Source organism: Typopeltis vanoorti, chromosome 19 (genome assembly GCF_054136105.1).
Source record: "Typopeltis vanoorti isolate ZY-2024b chromosome 19, IOZ_Tvanoo_1.0, whole genome shotgun sequence".
In the NCBI taxonomy this organism is placed as follows: Eukaryota; Metazoa; Arthropoda; class Arachnida; order Uropygi; family Thelyphonidae; genus Typopeltis; species Typopeltis vanoorti.
In genome coordinates, this window is record NC_143567.1 from 12,335,182 (window position 1) to 12,358,070 (window position 22,889).

Consider the following 22,889-nt stretch of genomic DNA (forward strand, 5'->3'; position numbering starts at 1 on the left):
CCACGAACAAACACCAATAATAAAAGTTTCATATCTCTCAGAAATAACCCGATAAAGCATACGATACATTGCCCAAATGAGCAGTGGCAGAATCACTGGTAATGTGCAATGAGAAGCGCAAACGAATTTCAGCGAGACCAGCTGCAATTGGCCTAACGTGATAATTCCGACACTGCGTTAGATCGCAGTGCAATCTAAAGTGTTAATCGAACAATTCCAATTATTAACTATTCAGTCAATGTCAAAACATAAGCTGTAACCTTTAACATGTTGTATTGTCGTGACGTTCTCTTTTCCAATGTTCGAATCCGCCATCTTGTTATAAGTTACTTTCATAAAAAAAAAAAACTAATTGAGAATTGGTCACCAATCCAAGGTAGAGAAATTTCTATTATACTGCGCCACTCTATCCTTAGATTAGTCTATATAAAATAGCAGGATCAATTCACAGATAGTTAGTTAGCAGTCTTTTCATTCATTCAGGCCGAAATATTTACTTTCTTTCTGGGATTCCCGCTAGATTCGAATTTTTGTGAACGGTGCAGTAAAAAGAAATTCAGGCAAATACAATAGTTAGATTAACAAATGAAACATTTAATATAGGTTACATAACACATACATAAATATTATTTCTAATTTTTATAGCAGAAACAAGTCAAACATTAAGTCAAGTTAATCACATTAGCACAATCTTCTAAGTCTTCACATGCACTTTCTCAGCTTCTGGGTTACAAAGTTTCTACACTTAAATTAATATAATAGAACATCCAATCTAGTCAGTTTTCACACAATTCTCAGTCATGCTATAAGTTCAAAATATCACAAGTACTAATAGCTGAAAATATCTTTCAAACAATTCTTATCTCCAACTCTCATTCACGAAGAGTTTCCATAGTTAAAGTAGCGTTAAGCATAGGGTAATTGACACACAATTCTTCAAGCATAGAAATAATACACTATGATAGACCTTACCGGAAATAGTTCCTAGTACATCAATTATGTTGTGAGCAAACCTTTGGAACTTATTTCTTACTTAATAAAAACACATCTACAAGACTTATCCACGGTTATACTTAAAGCCCTATCAAACTTAAAGCACTTCAGAATTCTAGACATCAATTACAGGGTACTTCACTATCGTCGTTACCACTCATAAACTAATTAAACACCGTGAGGTTCTTTTTAGGGCAAATCGGAAATAAGCCACAATTCTAGAATAGCCGGGTTCATTCAGAATTCTTCCTTAAACATCCAGCTTTTTATTTTATCCGATTGTAGTATTAATTTCCTTTTTATTATTACTGCTGATTATACTTTCAGCTAACTATAAAGCTCGTTTCGTCCTTGCTCACTTATAAAAAAATATCCACTCAACTCCTACCCTTAAGAACCTTTTATTTACTTCTACTTCTCTAGTTTATCTCCTTGCTACCTTTTACTTCCAAAATTTCCGTTCCAACTCCCCTACTACGTATACATTTTCTCCTCTTTATTTAGTCCACGCTCTGTTCCACTCGCGCTCGTTTATTTCACGCATCTCTATGACAACCGCTAAACGTAAACATTCTCGCGAATGTTACATTAGGCTATACAACTACATTGAGTTATTACATAACATTAAGCTTTCACAAAACAGGAATAATTAGAATATTTGCTTTTCAATAAATGCGTAGTTAAATTACAAATATAAGTTCTTACAATATTGACATAACAATAAATAAAATAGCTTAATAATATTTAATACAGAATCTTATTATCATTAACACATTCCTTTGATTAAACAATTAAATATTTGACAAAATTAAGGTAGTTATATGAATATTAAGTTTTAAAATAAGTTATATACATTAAATAATATTTACAATGTCTAGCCTTTGTGATGGAAGATCATGTTGGATTCTGAAGCAAATAATAATTACTCTAATCTCTACATAATCAGAATCCAACAGTATTGCATTTATATAATGTTGTAAGCATTGTTATTATTTATAAACACAAACAAAATTTAATTTTTTCATTTTTTCCTTGGGGATGCTGCAGTGTCGCAGTTCTTATGCACGAGCCGCCACTACTTAAAATATAATTTAGGAGAAATCTATGACACATTATATGAGCTGTCCGAGGATATGAGTAGATAATTCTTTCTTTTAAGGTTACATGTGATCAGCACTCATATTTGTAAATTTAGGGACACAAAAACACACGTGTTGAACAGATTATTTTATTAATTACTAATAAAATAAAACTTGACGTTTCGACCCCTGTATCGAGGTCATCATCGGAAGAATATAAGTGTATAAGGAACCAAGGTACATGCTCATGCCTTGTATACCGGTAAACTAAATCTACGTAGTTAGCACCCTTAAACACAGAGCTCTAACTATTTGTTCTAATGAACAGGCTCTAAACCAGGAATACAAGATCATCAACCAAACATTTATAAAAAATGGATACAGTAAAAAAACTATTCACAAGATCCTCCATAAAGATACCAGTAAGAACAAAAAAGATTTCGGGAATGCAACTGCCATTCCTTATGTTAGAGGCATTTCTGAAAAAATAGACAGAACACTATGCAAATACAATATTAAAACCACCTTTAAACGCCCAAATAAGTTAAGACACCTACTCAGTTCTTCTAAAGATCCTCTTCCACACCTAGCCCATCCAGGGGTATACAAAATACAATGCACATGTAACATACCATATATAGGGGAAACAGGGCGAACTATCACAATCAGACAAGATGAACACAAACAACACATTAAATACCTCCATTTTGGAAAAACTGGCCTTTCTGACCACGCACTTCAAACATACCACAGAATTGATTGGAAAAATACCAAGTCCCTACACCGCACCAAAACCTGGTTTGAGAGAAAATTTAAAGAGTCATGCGAAATGCTCAAACACAACCCAAATCTCAACAAAAATGATGGCCTAACCATTTCAAGAATGTGGAGGATCCATTTACAACCTGTATAACAACCTAAACTAGCCATAGAAAAATCCCACTACAAGAAGACAACCTGGTGAAGTGTTTGTAACATTCAACAGCAACTGAAAGAAATCATATTATAACAATCAGAACTATCCAGAAGAATATTAACATGAGGACTTTAGCAGTTTATTGTAGTTGTATTTATTTATTATTATTATTTTTTTATTATAATTATTTTATTTATTTATTTTATTTTTTTATTTATTTTTATTTTTATTTTTTTTATCACTAGAGGTCAGGCTAGGGAAAAGGATTAATTAACTACATATATTTAGTTTACAGGTATACAGGGCATGAGCATGTAGTTTGGTTCCTTATATGCTTGTATTCTTCTGATGATGACCTCAATACAGGGGTCGAAATGTCAAGTTTTATTTTATTAGTAATTAATAAAATAATCTGTTCAACACGTGTGTCCCTAAATTTACAAATATGAGCACAAAGGATAATGGTTGTCAATTTAATTGCAAAATGTTTTTTTTTTTTTAAAGCAAACATGCAGGCAATTTTAAAATGGGAGATTTATGCAGTGGAAATTATGGTCATCAAGACTGAAGTGATGTAATAATGAAGATATAATAAGCACAACCAGACTCTGTGGCCAGGCATTTGCCTAGATCAGTGGTTCTCAAACTTTTCTGGCCACAGCCCATTTGGTCAATGCATATAATTCAGTTGTCCACTAGCCTCCATCCTACCCTTAACTGATAAGCCATATTTTAATGCCAGTGGTGACTGTCCTGAAGTACAAATTATGGAGTGGCTGGCATAGAAAGTCAGATGAAAATTAGGATAGGAATGGGATACATATTGTAAATTATACCAAAAAGTGAGAAAAAGTATTTACTTTAAATTAAAGATACCAAGAAATTATATAATTAGTTTAATCATTTATCCAAGTGAGCAAACAAAGTTTGTGCCTGAAATATAATCAGGACTGGGGAAACTCGTGAAATTATATTTCAGGCGCAAACTTTGCTTGATTACACTTGAATAAAGGATTACAACCAAGTATATAATTTCTTGGTATCTTCAATTTATAGTATAACCAAGTGGAAAAACTTCCATAAAGTATTTACTTGTTTATTCACATTCAAGCATTCAAGTTTGAATAAAAAAGTACAAAATGTATTAACTATACAAATGCAAAGAATGGTCCTGCAATCTTTCAGATGGCAGTAAACATATGTCAAGTTCCAGGTTGGTGATATACAGCATGTGGCAAAATATTATGCATAATATTGTGGGCATGTGAAAAAGGCTGTCATTTCATTGTGAATAAATGTAAAATCATGCACTTTGGTGAGATCAGATATCCAATGTCGTATTATATTGATAGGATTATGTTTGAAGAAACTGATGAGGCTAGGGATCTTGGAGTTTTAGTAGACAGGAAGTTGAAGTTCAAGGTCATACAGCAAAAATTATAAATACAACTCGGAGACTAATGGCAATGCTGAAACGAAGCTTGACGTGTAAAGATAAGGAATTATTTTGCCTCTTTAAAAGGTCTTGATGAGACCTCACTTGGACTATTGCACGCAGGCCTTGTCTCCTGGTTTCCATGGTAATTCTGATGCAGAATCACCATGGAAAAAAGAGAGAGAGAGAGAGAGAGAGAGAGAGGGTGCAAAGGAGGGTGTCAAAAATGATATCAGGATTGTGGAATGCAGATTATGAAAACAGATTGAGAATTTGAGGCTGCAGACATTAGCAAACATGAAAAAGAGAAGTGATATGATTGAGACTTACAAACTTCTGAAAGGATCATACAGAATTTCAGTTGATGGAATTTTTCATTTTATGGAGGGTGGGAAAAGGCCACGAGGGCATCCATGGAAGTTGAGAATGAATGCTATCAAGAAGGCGAGATTAAGATGAGATTTTTCTCTCATAGTGATGCATGAGTGAAATGACTGCCATTGAATGTTTGTGTACAAGTAGCGTGAATGAATTCAAGAACAGGTACGACAACTGGTGCGAATAGTATGGGCTCCCTCTATGAGTTCCTGACTTCATGGAGTCTCTCTTAATAATAATAATAATTATACTGAAATTAAACAAATCATGTGAAAGTACTTTTTTTAATCAATAAGATTTTTAATATATTATATTCTAAACTGTATCTTATTTACTAATAAAATTCTCGTCTGGCCCACCAGGATAATCATTGGCCCACTATCAAACTTTGAGAAAGGCTGGTTTAGCTAACTTCTGCCTCATATGTGTATGTTCTTGCAAAAAAAATTTACAAGTTTGCATTTGTCAAGAGAGTTTATTTGCAGTTATATTAACCGAAAACGAAACAATTAAAAAATTAAATTTCGAGATTATAATATCTGACTTAGCAAGGAAAAAAAAAGAAGACTAAGTAAAACTGTTTAACTTAACTCTTTCAAGTTGTAACACAAAGATTTCATAAAAATAATTTATGAATGCCAAAATATATTCATTTTTCTATCCAAAAAATGTGTGTGCATGTATGGACATAGAAAATGCAAGTTTTTTTTGGGATACAAAATTTCTAGGTACTTATTTTTCCAATTTTTAAAAGGCAAATAACATATTATTTTCATGTTTTGCAGCTTCTGAATCCTCATATGGAATAGAAAAAAGATTTTCAAACGCTGATGATCAGGGGATTGAACCACCAACGCCTGATCCATCTACTGTACCTTATATTCGAGTAAGCAAGGGACCACCAAAACTGAAGTTAATACTTGATCCACGACATTTACAAGATATGAGAAAGCTACGTCAGGAAGGTGTACCAATTAATGAACATAACACCATAAGTCCAGACATTTGCCTTGATCTTGTTCGCGATCTTAATTCTCCTAAAGGAAAAGGTGCACAATTATTTGCAAAACGAAAAAAGAAATCTGAAGAGTGGGTTGTGGATGAGGAAAAGGTCAAAGCACTTCTAAACGAAAGATACTCAGGAGGCACACCAGAACCATCAAATCAACAAGAACCCACACATTACCATCGGCTCCAATTAGTAAAATCGCCTTGGCAAGCTGCAATGGAATCTCCATTTGGTAGATGTGATGGTGCCTTTGTTGATGTCAATCCAGATCAAGTAGCAGAAACTGTTATTCGAGCTGCAGAGAACAAGATTATTAATAATGAAGAGGAAATGTATTTCCCAGAACCATTACCTTCTCAACCACCCGCATCAGTGCCAGATGGTCCACTATCTAAATTTCCTGCACCATCATTTAAACCTTTCCTATACAGTGCTGATCCATACAAGCCTAGGGCACCCCAAGGATGGAAAGGAACACTGCAAGGTAATTTTTTTTATTAGTTAGTTTGTATTAGTATTTGGTCAGTAACAATAGCCAGTACCGTCAACAGGGTGTAGCATAGAGGCAGCCTGCCTCACAGCACAGTTTAATAAGGGCGCTTGTTCAGCCATATTGAGGTAGGCACTGTCTGTTAGCGTAGCAAGTGCGGAAAATAAGTTTTTCCAAGCTTAAACTGATTAAAAATTATTCACGAACAGCAATGATCGAAGAAAGATTGGTTGGTCTAGCAACTATATCGATAGAGGCAGACGCAACCTATAATTTAAATTTAGAAGAACTTATAAACAGTTTTATTGTGCGATATCCCCGTAGAGCAAACATTTAATTAATATTATTATGTAATCGTTTTGCATTAATGTTTCTCTTGTAATAAAAACAAAATAGCAATTGGACATTTTCTTATATTTTTGTCTGATAATTCATCAGGAGTGATATTTAATTGTTCGCCTCAAGGAAGGCCCTGACAATAGAGGATCTTAAGGGAGATAACAGGGTTCAATGCTCCTGCCTTCAAAGAATAAGAACAAAATAACACTATGCATTCTCATGTAATTAGTAAAAAAATAAATGATTAAAATTAAAAAAAAAAAAATATATATATATATATATATATAGAAAACGAAAGTTGTTCCCATAATAATAGGTGCTTTAGGCGCCATCCCTAAAACATTGAAAAAACATCTAGAAGCACTCGAGTTAGATGGATTAAAAATTGGGCAGCTGCAAAAGGCCGCTTTGTTCGGCACAGCTTTCATTTTCAGAAAGTATTTCCACAACTCATAGGCCCTTGGGTAGGGTCCGAATTAGTGGAATATAACCAGCCTTTTCTTAAGACTGAGGAAGCAAATCAAGCTTTGATGAATATTATATATATATATATTCTATTATACTTTTTTGAATTATAAAGCAAATTAAAAACTGAAATGAAGATTATTAGTAAAAAATAAATAAAACAAGAGATGTTCGGAACAAATATTAAGCTAGCCTAATATCTATCAACTGCATTTCTTAAAATAAAGTCTGGCTCTACCACTTCTCAGTAAGTATTTTTAACATATTGTGAATCTGTGGTCAAATTAACATAATTTGTCATTCAAATCACATAAATATATAAGATTAATGATTTATTGAAATGCAAAGTACTTCTGGCAAGTGTGGGTTTGAATCTCACTGTGAGTAGAGATGGTAAATTCATCACCCAGAATGAGACCACCATCCTGTTTAATGAGGTTTCAAAGTGGCTTGAAAAAGTTCTGTTTGGTCTGGTCTCTAAAGCAATGCTTCTACATTATCTAACCCTTGCCCACCAATGGTACTAATGTTATATGTTTTTTTAATGATTTTTAATGTGAAATTAAATGTGGGATGTGCATTTAAAAAAAAAATATATATATATATATATATATACACACACACACACACACATGCACACGTACAGTATTTAAATTTAGTTATTCCAATTTGGAACAATTATTGTTAATGAAGAGACTTACTTATCATACGACACTTATTATGTAGCTTTTTTGGAGGGTTTTTTGAAGAAAAAAGTAAAGGGGAAAAATGAAGCATATTTGCAGTGAAACAGGCAGGAGTTCTACAATGATGTGAAGAGGGATTTACTATTTTTTTTTTAATCTATCAAAGAATGCAGAATCTATGATCCATTAGTGATATGGAGTTCAAAAGGCATGCTGAGGATTCATGAAGGCTTTACTGCAGACCATTGCGTTGATAACCAGGACACTGTCAAGTACATGCCATAGTTGTATCTATGCACGTGGCCTTGATCAGACAATACCAGGACCATTATGCTCAAATATAGTCATTCAGTCCACTAATTTTGTGATTTATATTCACTTCTCCCTAAAAACAACATTCTAAAGTCATATGTCGTTTGTTGTTGTTTTGGTATTTCTATGGAGCCTTTCCAGAGTTTCATCCCCACACAACTTTGGAATGTTGTTTTCATAGAGAATTTGACTAAATACAAACTACATAGGAGGGAAGAAATGGTATAACACATTAAAGATTTTTAATTTAGTGAGGGATTTTTATCACGTTAATATGGAGGAATTTATACAATATTACTCAAGGGGGAGAAGGAGAAAAAAATAGATGCTGTTCTAGAAGTTGTATGTGGAAAATAAAAACAAGTGAGTGAAGCAAAATTTTTTATATATTGCCTGTATTCAGTCACAGACTGGCCAGGGTGTCAGCTAGCCCTATGGCAAGTGGGTCCCCTTCAACATCAGACAATATGTTAAAAATGTTAATGACATTTTAGTAGCTTGAAAATATAATAGGAGTTCCAATATTATTACTGTATGCAACTAAAATTTACGTTGTATTACTATTTTAATAAAAAAACTTTTAATAAAATCACTTTTCGAGGATACTTTATATTTAAGAATATAATAAATAACTCTGAAAAACTAATTCTGATTCGAGTTATGTGAGGCAAATGCATACGTTATATAGGCTCGGATCTTTAATTTTGCGACTGTGCAATGAAGCTTAGCTGGGAATCCCACCCTGGGATTGTGATGTGCAGCCGGAGCCAACTTTGTATCGAGCTATTGCATACATTGCAAAATTTGCAAAACTTTGCAATGTATGCAACTACTTCGTCAACTCTTCACCTCGTGCTTGCTGTGTTTTATGTGTTTTATAAAAGGTATGCATTTAATTAATATTTTTATATACTGTGGCCCTATGCTCTTTAATTTAAATATAAAGTATTTTCTTTCATTGTATAAAATTAGTATAAAAACACAAGACTAGATATAGTATTGTCATGAGAATTATAGACATCATAAAGATGTTAGGCAAGCAAGTAATTCTTTTTCGAGGTCACAGAAATGAATCGGCCTACACTCTGGATAATGAGGTTCTGAATCATGGCAATTTTTAGCTACAGTGCAGTTGATGGCAAAATATGATCCAATTATGGCAGCTCACGTTTCTGCAGTACAAAACAAGTCTACACAAAGAATCAAATGATTAGAATAACAAAGAAAGGCTCAAAGTTAAGACCGTGGTGGACTTGTTACATACCTGAGTAAAACAACTATTAACATGTTAATCCAAATTATGGAGAATATGATAAAATAAAGAATTAATTGTGAAGTTTCTCAAGCAAAATATTATTCTATTCAAGTTGATTCAACACAAGATAATTCATCCATCAATCAGTTTGGCATTATTATTCGTTATGTGCTTAAAAGTGTTATCTGTGAGCAACCACTTTCAGTTATGCCAAGTAATGATGGTACACAACAGGAACTTTTTGATCTATTTCTGAAACATTACAGCTCCTTAAAATTGATCCCAGAAAATGTTTATCTGATAGATAAACAGATGGAGATGCAAGCTACCATGGCCAATGTAACGGTTGTTTACAAAGTAAAATTACTGATGTGGGTGATCAATATGTTCATATATGGTGCTATGCCCATGTCTTGGTGATAACTCAATTGGTGATAACTCAAACAACAAAATGTTGCATGCCTGTAGTTTCTTTTTTCAATTCGCTCCAGAATTTAGCAACTTTTGTGAAACCTGACTATTAAATTATTTAAGGAATTTATTTTGTAAATTTACATAAACGAGAATGGCTGTATGGATAGAAGTTGTTGGAAAACATCTAGGACAAATAAAAATGAAATGATTAAAGCTAATTGGTGAGACAAGATGGTCAGGAAAACCCAATGCAGCAACAATTATATTTGGATGTTTTGATGATGCCACTGTCAGTACTTTTGTAAATCTATTGACATGCTTTTCAATGATACAAGATTCAAACAAGTTTGATGCAAAAACAAAACAAGAAGCAAATATTGTTTCAAAAGTCTTCTGACGTTTGAAACAATATTGACAGCATTTACTTACTTGTATAGATTTGAAACTACAGTCCCGTTATCAAGTTATTTACAGACATGGTTTAGATATGTTTACTGCATGGAGTTTAATAGATTCAGCTACAACAAAGTGGAAGGAACAGGCAAGAACATTTGATAATGTTTACAGCATGGCATTGTAATTTGTAAATAAATGTAATTTATTTACAAGATTTCACAGTTGAATATGGATGAAAATCAAACTTTGGAAATTGACTCTTTGGAAACAGCATTGCCAGGTAAAAGGCAGAGGAAGAAGAAAAGAATGGCAGATGAGTTTATAGATGATGAAGGAAATTCCTGAGATTCGCTAGCTGATTTTTTGAGTAAATGTGTTTAACCTAATAATGGACCGCATTGTCCAGTCACTAGATTCAGACTTTGTACAACACAAAAAGTTGTATAAAGATTTATCCTGCTCGGACCCAGCAAAATTTAAAACTATTGCAGAGAAGGGCCTTGAAGATGAAGCATTGGAAGGCATTATTAAGCTGTATCCACAAATCATCAAAGATCAAGCAATGTTGGAATTATTTTCTTTTGCTTTGAACTTTGATGTATTAAAGCTATTGCTTATTGATAGTGAGAATCTGGATTCCAGTTGCAACAAGCATAAAATTTGTAGCACTTGATCATTGTGTACTAAAAATTCTGGCATCCAACAGACATCCAACATATGATAATCTTTATGAACTTTATACAGTCATCTGCACACTATCAGTTACTCAAGTCCAATGTGAGAGGACATTTTCAAAGCTCAAGATCACTGTCTGAGGAGAACTTGGAATCATACATATTGCTATCCACTGAAAAGGAATTGTTAGATGAATTGGATGCAGAAGCAATTATCGAGAGATTCACATAATCATCTAGTGAATTCAGACAATTGCTCTTAATATAGTGGACTGCATTAAATATGTGCTTTTAAACTACCTGTTAATGTACAAAATGTTTGGTACAAGCAAATTATTTTAAAATATTCACCATTTATTTAAAATGTAAAAAAAAAATTAAAAAATTCAATTATAACAATCTGTATTTACATTTAGTATCTACTGTATATTGCCAGTAATATGTTCAATATATGTACACTGTAATTACTAAAAAATATACATTTATTTCACAAAAAGTTTAATTGGACCTTTTTCCACTTATGTTTTTTTTTTTTTTAATTTTTATTTATTTCTTATGAAAATTAAATGATAGCCTTATTGTTGTAGGTGTCTACAACAATAAGGCTATCTCCTGGCAACCAATATTTTTAGACCCAGTCTGCCAGTATTTACAACATGAAGAGTGTGAATGACTAAGGTACAATACAATACAATACAATACAATACAATACAATACATGTTTTGGATTGAATGAGACCTCCTGCAATAAATCAGTTGAATCAGGGAGTTTATGTTGAAAAATAAAAATAATTTTTAAATTATAAATTCATTTTTTCATTGTTAGGCAGAGAACTTTTCAGACCACCCTTTTACATCTCATTAATATAGTGTCAAACTCTTAGCCCCATCATGGTGCTTGCTTGCTTGCTTGCTCGCTCACTCACACACACACACACACAAAAACAATGGGCCAATTTTATGGTTGCCTAGGATGCTAAGTGCTTCTTTATATCACATGAAAGTGCATTTGCTTTGAATTGTAGAGCTGCCTAGTTACTTTCCCACATGCAATAATTGTAGTCACTTGTGTAGGCTATATTCTGAGGTCATAATAATAATAATAATAATAATGATAAAATGGCTATATACATTTTATAAGAAATCTACAAAATGTTTATTCTGTAATTCATGTCATACGAGTCTGGAAAACTGTTACACCATGTTTCTTATGCCTGCTAGGTGGTATATTATATTTAACAAATTATATTCTTGTTTTCGTCCATATTTTACCTTAAAATAAGCAATATGGTTTTAATTCAGTAGAAATAATGCTGAATCAATTAAGAATATAATGCCGGTATTTTATGCCATCTCCATATGAGTAAAATACCAGCTAACTCTCCTCCAGTTGGGGATGAAAAAAAGAAAGAAAAGAAAAACGGTTATAGTTTCCTCTCCTAGAGAGGACTGGAACCTGACTATTTCCTTACCATGATGTCATCCTTACCACTGTGCTATGGAGGCTTTCAGCATAAACAAACAATAAAAGTTTGCATGTGAGTTATCTGCATAACTAGCTACTTTGATGAGAGCAGATGAATTCACAATTTTTCCTACGTATCCCATAATGGATCAGATAATAAAATATATCACTGCAGTACAAAAAAGAAACTGCTTGCAAACATCTGAAATCTAAGGTAAAAAAAAAAAAAATATATATATATATATATATATATATTTGTGTATGAGAAATATGTGTTTCATCAAGTGACATCGCAGTATCAACTATGGGCCTAGCTTCTGCTGATGAGACCTGTAATAAAGACTGAACTGATCTTGAAGGTTATTCTGACCATGATAATGAACAGTACAGTAGTCCTCCCTTATCCGTGGAGGAATATAAGACTCCAGTGGATGCCTGAAACCGTGGATAGTACCGACCCCCCCCATACACACACACACATTTATTCCTATATATATATATATATATATATATCTATTATTACCAATATCATTACCATCATCATCTAACTTCCATGGAGTCAGAGCCTCATCGTGGGTGGTATACACTATTGCACACAATGCTCATTCAACTGAGCCTTAAACTGATTCAATGTATCTACATTTACAACACACTCAGGCAATGCACTCCCTGTTCACATCCTCCTTATACAGTTTCCAGCGATGGCTCCCTGCTTCACCTCCTCTCCTATTCCATGAAGAATCTCTTATTCACAAACTTTCTGATCATCTTCCCTCCTAACAGTGGTCTTTTTGAACCTTGGATTCTCTTCTGGATCTGGCTCCTACTATTGAGACAATAAAGGTTGAAACCAGTCTGGATAGTGACCGTTCCATAATTCCTTTGCACCGGCAAAGGTTGGTCGACTGGTAGAGCCTCTGCTACTAATGGCTCAGTTAAGTAAGTTTGAGCGCGGTTAGTAGTTGGAAGGGGACCAATCGTTCGATGCTGTTGGTACACTCTCCCTCGATGAGTCTTTGGACTTCCTGGAGGTGTCAAATAATAATAATAATAATAATAAATAATAATAATAATAAGGGAAGGTCTAAGACTACAGTAGCAAATTATCGACCCATCAATATCTCAGGCATGGTGGTAAAAGTACTAGAAAAATTGGTAAAAAAGAGAATTCAAGAATGGTTAGGTAAAAATATGATACCATATGAGGGGTCAACATGGCTTTGTGAAGGGTGTTAGTCATGCCTTAGTAATTTACTAACTTTTTATAATAGAGTAACAGCTGCGTTGGATAAAGGAAATGGCTACACAATGATTTCACAAAGGTATATGACAGAATACCATGTGGAAACTAGAACAAAATTGGATATGACACTGGTTAAGTGGATACGAGCTGGATAGATATCAAAAAGTAGTATATGAAGGAGCAGATTCAAAGTGAAAACAAGTGACTAGTGGTGTGCCACAAGGTTCAGTACTGGGAGCACGGTTGTTTAATTTGTACATAAATGATATGGGAAATAACCTGAAATGAAATAGTTATTTGCTGATGATGGTAAACACAGAATGCAGAACGATACTGGCTTGATGGGTGAAGCATAAATGCTTTTCATATTCCTCTTTGTCTGAGAAGAAAATTTTTTGAGTGGAGAATTATTGAGCTTTAAGCTCACCCCGAAAGTGCAGTGAGATTAGCTGTGTTCAGCTAAGCATAGAATTGGCTTGGGTCTTTTGTATTTGCAGAAATCTGCTTCATTGTAGTCTGAAGCTTGCTTGATCAGTGGGTTCGGATGATTAATTGTCTTGATGAAGAACTTTTCTGCTAGGTCATGAAAGAGGGATGTGATGTAGGGAATGTTGACTTCTCCGTGAATCTGGGAGTTTCTGATAAACCATGGGGCATCCAAACTCATTCTCAGACATTTGTTCTGTATTCTCTGCAGCTTTTGAATATTTGTATTCGAGGTATGACTCCATGCAAGAGATGCATAAGTGATGACTGGGCGTATAACTATCCTGTATGAGTAGTTTGTTTTGTGTGTCCAGTTTACTTTTTCTGTTGATCATGGGGTAGAGCTGTGATTACTTTGGATGTCTTTGAACTTATGTGTTTTATATGACTGGTGAATTGTAGTTTTTTATCGAGCATTACGCCGAGATATTTGATTGTATTCTGCCATGGGATCTTGACTTCTAGTAAATGTATATCTTCCTTGATCTGAGGCTTCTTTCTAGTGAACAGTATGGCTGAACTCTTCTGTGGGTTTGCTTGGATCCTCCAGTCCATCAACCATTTCTCTAGTGTGTGAATACTGTTTTGGAGTCTTTTGATGGCTAGTTTGGGGCTGAGAGATCTTGCTAATAATGCAGTATCATCTGCATATAATGCAGTGATTGTTGAGCTTGGGTTTTGAGGGATATCAGCTATATATAGAAAACTGCAAGGGAAGGAGTGAGCCCTGCGGCACACCCACCAGGACTTTGCATCTGGTTGACACAGTTTCATTTATTCTGACGCATGAATCTGTCTTTGAGGCATGAGTGAATTATTTTAACTACATTAGTAGGCACATTGAATGTGATGAGCTTGTAGAGAAGACCCTGATGCCACACCTTATCAAAAGCCTTCGCAGCATCTATAAAAACTGCAGCTGTGTGGAGGTTCCTGTTGAAGCCTTCAGAGATGAATTCGATCAGCCTGTGGATCTATTGAACGGTGGTGCGGTTTTTTCTAAATCCAAACTGCTCATTAGGAATTATACCTAGTTTATCCATTTCTGATTGAAGCCTTGTAAGGATTACTTTTTCTACGATCTTTCCAAGGCTAGACAGGAGACTGATAGGTCTGTAGCTTTCAGGGAGCTGGGAGTTTTTTCCAATCTTTTTGATTGGCGTAATATCTGCTATCTTCCATGTTAAGGGAAAATACTTGAGTCTGAGGATGGCATTAATTATGTTGACTAGATGTACAATGGCTTTTCTGAGGAGTAGTTTGATTATTTTGTTTGTGATTCCATCTGAACCTGGAGCCTTATGTTGTTCAGGTGGGTTATGATATTTATAACTTCTGTTGGAGAAGTGGGTGTGACAGGTTCTAGGTTATCCTTTTGTTGTGTTATGGTCTGTCTGACTTGGCGGTGAATCTTGTAGATAAGATTGATGTTCAAATTTTCATACGAGGGGTTGCATTGAGTTTCCAAGCTGTTTACCAGAGCCTCTGCCTTTTCCTTGTCAGTATGAGCTATTCCCTTCTTGGTCTGAATTAGGGGTAAAAGTTGCCTTTTAGTGTGGAGGATTTTCAGAAACTTCCAAATAGAGTTGTCATCTGGATTTAGTTTCATTAGCTTGGATTCCCAGTCATGGTTTCAATGTTTTTGGAGAGCTTCATGGACTTGTCTGTTTAGTTTATTTAGATTTGTTTTATCTTGCAGGGCTCTTGTGTTATGGTACTTTTTCTGGTTTTGTTTTTCAGTCTGATTAAATCCATGATTTCCTCAGGGATCCGACCACTAGGGTGAAAGACTGTAGTTCGGGTAACTGACTTTATTGCTTTTTTGATTTGACTGGTAAGGTTGTTTGCAGCAAATTCTATCTCCTCTTTAGTGTGAATAACAGGGACTGAGCCAATGTGATCAGGGAGAATTCTGGAGAGTTTGTCCCAAGATATGAAAGAGTGGGAAGGGGAGAATTGCTCTTGTGTACCGAGTTTAAGCAGAATAGGGTTGTGATCGGACGAAAGTTCATTTAATGTTTCCAGCTGATATCGGTATCTGATGTTTTTGAGGATGACTATGTCAAGTACAGCTGAGCTGTGATGGGCGGGCTCTGCGGGTCTGGCTACAACAATAGAATTTTGTATTGAGTAATGGTTTAGAGTTCGACCTTTGTCGTTGATTGTGGCGCTATACCAGGCTGTATGTTTGGCATTAAAGTCACCATCCATGATGATGGAGTCTGTGAAGCCGAGAATGGTGTCCAAGTCAGATACCAGTAATGGAATGCTGGGTGGATTACATACAGCATAGATTTTGATACTACCAGCATTGTTGGTATGAACTTCAATGCCTGTTATCTCTAGGTTCTTGGTTTGTGGATTGGTCAGAACATTGTGGCTTAGGTAGTTTTTAATGTATATGGCTGTTCCTCCTCCACTGCTGGTGAGTCTGTCTGTTTTGTACATAATATAGTTCTGTAACTTGGAGTTATTAGCTGGCCTGAGATGTGTTTCATTTACTAATATTATGTCAGGATTGTGTCTGTGAGTGAACTCTTGCAGTTCTAGGATTTTGTTACTCAGTCCATTGGCATTCCATGCAGTGATCATGAGACAGTTAGGATGGAATTTTCTTTTATTCATTGTGAGGGCTGTCAGAATTGAGTGGGTAACTTGTAGGAATCTTTTTCTGGAGGATGGCAAAGGATTTGTCATGCTGAATTCTTGTAACATGGTAGCTAGTGAGGCAGTTACTGATGTTAGATTTCAGCTTATTTGATCATGAGATGGAGCAGCCTTTGTTCGTGCTGCCTCTGCATAAGTTTTGGGCATTTGTTTCCTTTCCTGAGTTGTCAAGCTGGAGATAATTTGGACCGGGGTGCAACTTGCACGGCTATCTTGAGCATCACTGAAACGTGTTGGAAGGGTAGTTTTTGCTGACCCTCGGTTCTTTGGGTGTGTAATGCATCCCTTGTGTTTGGCAGGGTGAGGTCCTCCACAGTTGGCACATTTGGCTGGTGTGGATCTTGGCTTGGTACACATGATGGTCTGGTGGCCCTTGCCGCATTTCAAACACCTGTAATTTGCCTTGCAAAGTTTTTGGGCATGGCCAAACCTTTGGCACTGCCCAGCTGACAACTTTTTCCTTAGTGGCTCAGTAGAAATTCTGAGGCCACAGATCGCAGTCAGTTCATATATCTCTTTCTGTGCCTTGTCAATTTCTACGAGCACCAAGTGGCATTGGCCGTTTATCTGACCTGAGCATCCTGCTGCCTTTTACTGGTGTTAGGCCCCGACACTCATAAGGTCAGCAGTGATTTCTTCAGAGGTGACACCTTCAGTTACCTCGCGAAGTACTATTTTGAGATTCTTTTCACTGGGTAAAGCAAAAGTGTGATAAGGAAGACTTTTGTTATCCATTAGTTTTGTCAATTGTCTGTAGTCAGTGACTGAGGCTAACTGGATTTTGACTCCATCTTGATTTTTAGCCCAGGAATATGAGATTTTATGTTCCCTAAGGGAACATAAAATCTCATATTCCTGGACAGTGGTCCATTTGTCTTTGTCCCTTAGTATAACAGGTGGAACCTTTTCGGTGTTCCTCAGGACATCTGGTGTTGGTGAGTCTTCATCCATCTGGTTCTCTGTAGTAGTTCTTCTTTTGTTAGAATGCTCTCCCGAAGAGTTGTCTTGACAGAGGGATTTTGGTGACAGAGCAGCAATGAGTTCTTGTGATATCTCATTCTCCTCCTCCTCTCCATCCTGATCATTAGAGTGAATGTACTGTTTTATAAAACCTGGCCAGTCAGATTCAAGCTTGCCTATTATGAGTTTCAGTACCTCTAGGGACTGCTCCTTATTAAGGATCTGGATCTGCTCTTTGATGTTTTCATATCAAAGTGGCGATTTCCTGCCAGAAGAAATTGTTTGACAGCAGTATAAATAATCCCGCAGGGCTAGGGGCCTGCCAGCAAAGTATCCTGTAGACCTAGATGGACTACTAGCAGTATATAATCCCACAGGGCTTGAAGCCTGCCAGCAAAAGTCCTGTAGACTGAGTTGGTCTACTAGCAAATTTAGTCTTGTTGCAACCTACTAATTGGGGAAAAGAGTATCAGTATCTCACTTCGCCACAGTTTGGAAACCTACCTCACTATAAAACCTTAACTGGTAATTAATTTACAGAATTAACAACGCATATGAAGTATATTAATTAAAGATAACTTTAATGAATCACTTCTATATTTCAGCAATGTCACATTGCCATCTTCAGGAACATAAAGATATGGTATGTGCACTAAGGAACTAACAAAGCAAATGAGGAAGAAAGTAATGAACTAATTTTGTTCCTAAAGTCCTAATCGTGCCCTCTAGCGGGCTAATCTGGTAGTCTTGGCAGTTGGGCTGAAGTTCTCATAATGAAAGTCTCCCAAATTTGGGGCAGTTTCATGCACCCAAATTTGTTGAGGTTAGGAACGTTTTTTAGAGCTGCTGAAGATTCTTTGAATAATCTTTCGTATTTATACTTGCTGCGATGGATTATTTTTGTTTTCTTCCAACGAATTTTATGGTGGGTATCTAAGGCATGGTCTGCCAACCCAGAGCGGCTGTACTGGTGAAACCGGATGTAGTCTTGGTGTTCTGAAATCCTGATATTTGTTGTTCTGCCTGTTTGGCCAAAGTAGGACAATTTGCAGCTGCAAGGGACCAGTACAGCCGCTCTGGGTTGGCAGACCATGCCTTAGATACCCACCATAAAATTCGTTGGAAGAAAACAAAAATAATCCATCGCAGCAAGTATAAATACGAAAGATTATTCAAAGAATCTTCAGCAGCTCTAAAAAACGTTCCTAACCTCAACAAATTTGGGTGCATGAAACTGCCCCAAATTTGGGAGACTTTCATTATGAGAACTTCAGCCCAACTGCCAAGACTACCAGATTAGCCTGCTAGAGGGCACGATTAGGACTTTAGGAACAAAATTAGTTCATTACTTTCTTCCTCATTTGCTTTGTTAGTTCCTTAGTGCACATACCATATCTTTATGTTCCTGAAGATGGCAATGTGACATTGCTGAAATATAGAAGTGATTCATTAAAGTTATCTTTAATTAATATACTTCATATGTGTTGTTAATTCCGTAAATTAATTACCAGTTATGTCTAACCAACGTATAAGTCTTACTACTATAAAACCTTAAATCCACCACTGGTCCTCAGTACGGTGGGGCCTGCCGGCCATTTGACCTCTTGCATGTTTCATGCAGAGGAGGAGAGAGTAGGAATCAAACTGTGTCAGCGCCAGTGCAATGTGAGATTACTGGGAAACCTTGTATGCAATGTAATCAGGCTCAGTCTAAAATAATACATCCATTCTCATCAAAAGCCAAAAGCAGAATCCCTCCATTCTCATCCATCTCTCCTATGATGGTAAAGATTAGGTTAGGTAGTTAATCAAGGCGATGTGGAGAACTTGCAGGAAGGTTTAAATAGGCAGTCAGTATGGGCAAAAGTTAATGGGTGTCAGTTTAATGTGGGGAAATGTAAAGTTATGCATTTTGGGATAAACAGATTACAAGCTATGTATCACATTGATGGCACTCTACTACTCGACTTCCAAAAAACTGGGCGGTGGTCTCACACTGGACAGTGAAATTCACCTGCCACTGTAATAACAATCCCAAACACCCATACCCACAGTGGGATTTGAACCCATGGCCTGTTGGATGGAGAGCAGATACACTAATCAGTCAGCCAACCAAACCTACGTCACTCAGAGTTAGTCATTACTGCATTACTCACAAATATGTACTCTATTGTTTTTAGCTGAAGGTACAGGTTAGTTACTTTGGAGCAATTTGTTGTTTTGGTTTTTGAATGATGCCAGTATTTGTGCTTTTGACAGGGGAGGGGGGGGGAGACTTGTGGATATCTGCCTATGAAAAATGCAACTCATTTCATTTGTTTTGTTATTACACACTCATACACTTTCCTATCCTGCTCATGTCAGTTATTCTATTTTTGCTATAGTGGGTGATCAGATTTATCAGCAGAGGAAGCTCACATAAATGAGACTGGTAATCTATTCCACTCACTCTTTCATGATACTTGGATGAAATCTTACCTTTGTGAAATAAGTTTTTTTTTTAAATTTGTCTTTTATACATCTATATTAAAAAAAATACTATGTGTTAATTTTGATTTGAAATTAAAGTTTTCTATATTTTGTTTTTTAATAAGTAGGCTAAAATTTTTAATTTACAGAATATTCTTTGCTATTTCTAGGAAGTTCTGATATTCCAATCAGTATGACAGAGGTGTTACTAAATGACCTTCCACAAGCAAAACAACAAGCAGCAGAACCAGTTCCTTCTTTACAAACACCACGCAAATACAACTTCCAGAACTTCAACACCTCACCAAGAGCATGGTCTGGAGAAATATATCAACAACAGTCAATCCGATCTGTGAAAGGGCCTGCACTATATGTCAAATGATAATCATTAGAAGTGCATTCCCTTCAACCATCCACCTAATCTTTTGGGCTTTCGTTTGTTATTTTTGTTATTTTGTGAGAAATGAAAATAGATTTCAAAGCTTAAATTCTTCAATTTTAAAATAAAATTTCCATTGATGTTAGTATTATATTTTCTACCTAGTATTATTCATACTTGCAAGCCTTCTATTGCATAATTCATTTGGTTGATTAAGAGCTTTGTATATTGCATGTACAATATTACCATATGAGTATAAAAAAAAAAAAATGTGTATATACCAGACTGTGAATAATTGTCGATAACTATCAGTGCTGTTAGTTGCACATAAGCCATGTTATAATAATATTAGTTATTATTTATTAGTTCATTTATTGTCACTTCCTTTCCTGTAGACAGCATTCTAGTACAAACATTACAGACAACAGCAAATATGTCTTTATGGTGATAAATTCCTTATAAAACAAAATCTTTATTTGAATGATTATATTCAGTTGTCAAGTAACAAACATGGAAATACAACAAAGCATGCACTTTAATATAAGGTGGATAAAACGTTTTTAAGCCAGCCATGTATGCAAAAGAATCAAGGCAAGAAAACACAATTTCCTTTTGATGACTCAAAATACTTTGGGTATTTTACCACAATCACCAAACTTACCTCAGCAGACAAAGAGAAATACAAAAAGTCTTAATAAATGCATTTCTCAACAAATACATTTAAGAGCATTTATCCACATGCAATTTCAGTTCATATTCAATCAAATGTAGAGGTTCATGTAAATTTCTATTTAACCACATTATTTCAACATTTTTGCCAGACAGTACACTAACAACAATATTCTCAACTAATAAAGAAAAGTAAAATGATTGTTGTTTTCATTCAGCAACAACAATAATTTTACTTTTCTTCATTAGTTTATATATATCTACAGTATATAAACTGAAAGTTGTAAATAAAATAAAATAAAATAAAAAAAAATTTTTAAAAAAATATATATATATATATCTGGTGAACCTCCATAGCACAGTCAGTATAGACAAAGCCCTTTGGTCGGAAAGACCTGGGTTCGATTCCCGTCAGTGACGTGAGGAACCTTTATCTGGTCTTTTCAACCAAAGGTGAATTAGCTGGTCTCATACAGAAATAGGGAGTTTTTTCCACCAGAAAACTTGGGTTTTCATCCCCCAGAACAGGCAAACCGGTCTGTGAACACATGATACAGAAATAGGACACACCGGAAGGTATATGGCTAACCACCTTATCCTCATCATACGGTAGCAGTTAAATGAATAGAAAATCCTCAACACTGCAAGGAAAAAGAGGAGGGAAGGAATAATAATAATAAGATTTATATCCAGCCTAGTTGGCCAAGTGGGTAGCATACCTGCTTTCCAACCAACAGGTCGTGGGTTCAAATCCCACCATGGGCACAAATGTTTGCAATTTTCTTTAGGTGGGAGATGAATTTCAATGCTAGGTGTGAGAGCACCGCCTCGCTTATTGGTGGCATAAAAATTGCTTGAAAAAGTTCCATGTCTGGTCTCCAGAGCAGAGTAACCTTTTCAACCTGAAGTACAAAATTCATAAAAAAAGGTGTGTGTGGGGGGGGGATCCATAGCCAACTCACAGTACAAAATGTGCTATAGGTTTGTTAAACCGTTCGTGGGTGGGATACACATAAATATATTTTACATATAGATACCAGAATAATTCTGTTGTAGTGTTGGTCATAAACTACACGCACGAGCACACAAACACACCAGAGAGAGAGAGAGAGAGAGAGAGAGAGCAACAAATCATGAAGTGAGTTTTGTTTTCCTACTTTCCTCAACATGCATTACTTGAAATATGTACAGTAATACAAATCACGTTATTGGAGATTCTATGGTATGCATTATATATTTATCACCGTCTATTGCAATTTATTATATGTAGTTCATTGTGAATGCTTATTAAAACCCATAATAAATCCTGTTTTGCTTATTTAATATTATGGAATATGAAGAATGCTTAGAAAAATGTTGATTATCATTATTTTTCTACAAGTATCTCCATGGAATCAGAAGGCTCATTGCAGGAGACTCATGCTAACTTTTAAACACAATATCAATCATACCTCTCCTTAAAGTTTCGCTATCAGGGCACTCGCAACTAATTCTGGAATCTATTCCACTCGTTTCACTGTTCTCCAAGCAAAAAATCTATTCACATACTCTTACTAACTACACTCTTATACAGCTTCCAGGGTGACCCCTAGATCTCTCTCTCTCTCTCTATTCATCATATGTTGAAAAATATTTTGTATCAATCTTATAGAACCCCATAAGTTTTTACCATGTCCCCTCTTTTCTGCTTATTGACTAATCTTTGCAGCTC

At 35.4% G+C, this 22,889-nt stretch overlaps 1 protein-coding gene across 3 annotated transcripts in view; it reads left to right on the forward strand.

Moving 5' to 3' along the window:
- The window catches only part of LOC150095857 (uncharacterized), a 141,566-nt gene extending 119,079 nt beyond the window's left edge, over window positions 1-22,487 (forward strand). For all 3 annotated transcript variants that reach the window (XM_090409293.1, XM_090409294.1, XM_090409295.1), the window contains 2 exons: window positions 5,587-6,294; window positions 20,301-22,487. In XM_090409293.1, coding sequence (XP_090265419.1) covers window positions 5,587-6,294; window positions 20,301-20,512 — 920 coding nt within the window. In that variant the 3' untranslated portion in view covers window positions 20,513-22,487. The remainder of the gene's footprint in view (window positions 1-5,586; window positions 6,295-20,300) is intronic.
- Window positions 22,488-22,889: the final 402 nt, after the last annotated feature.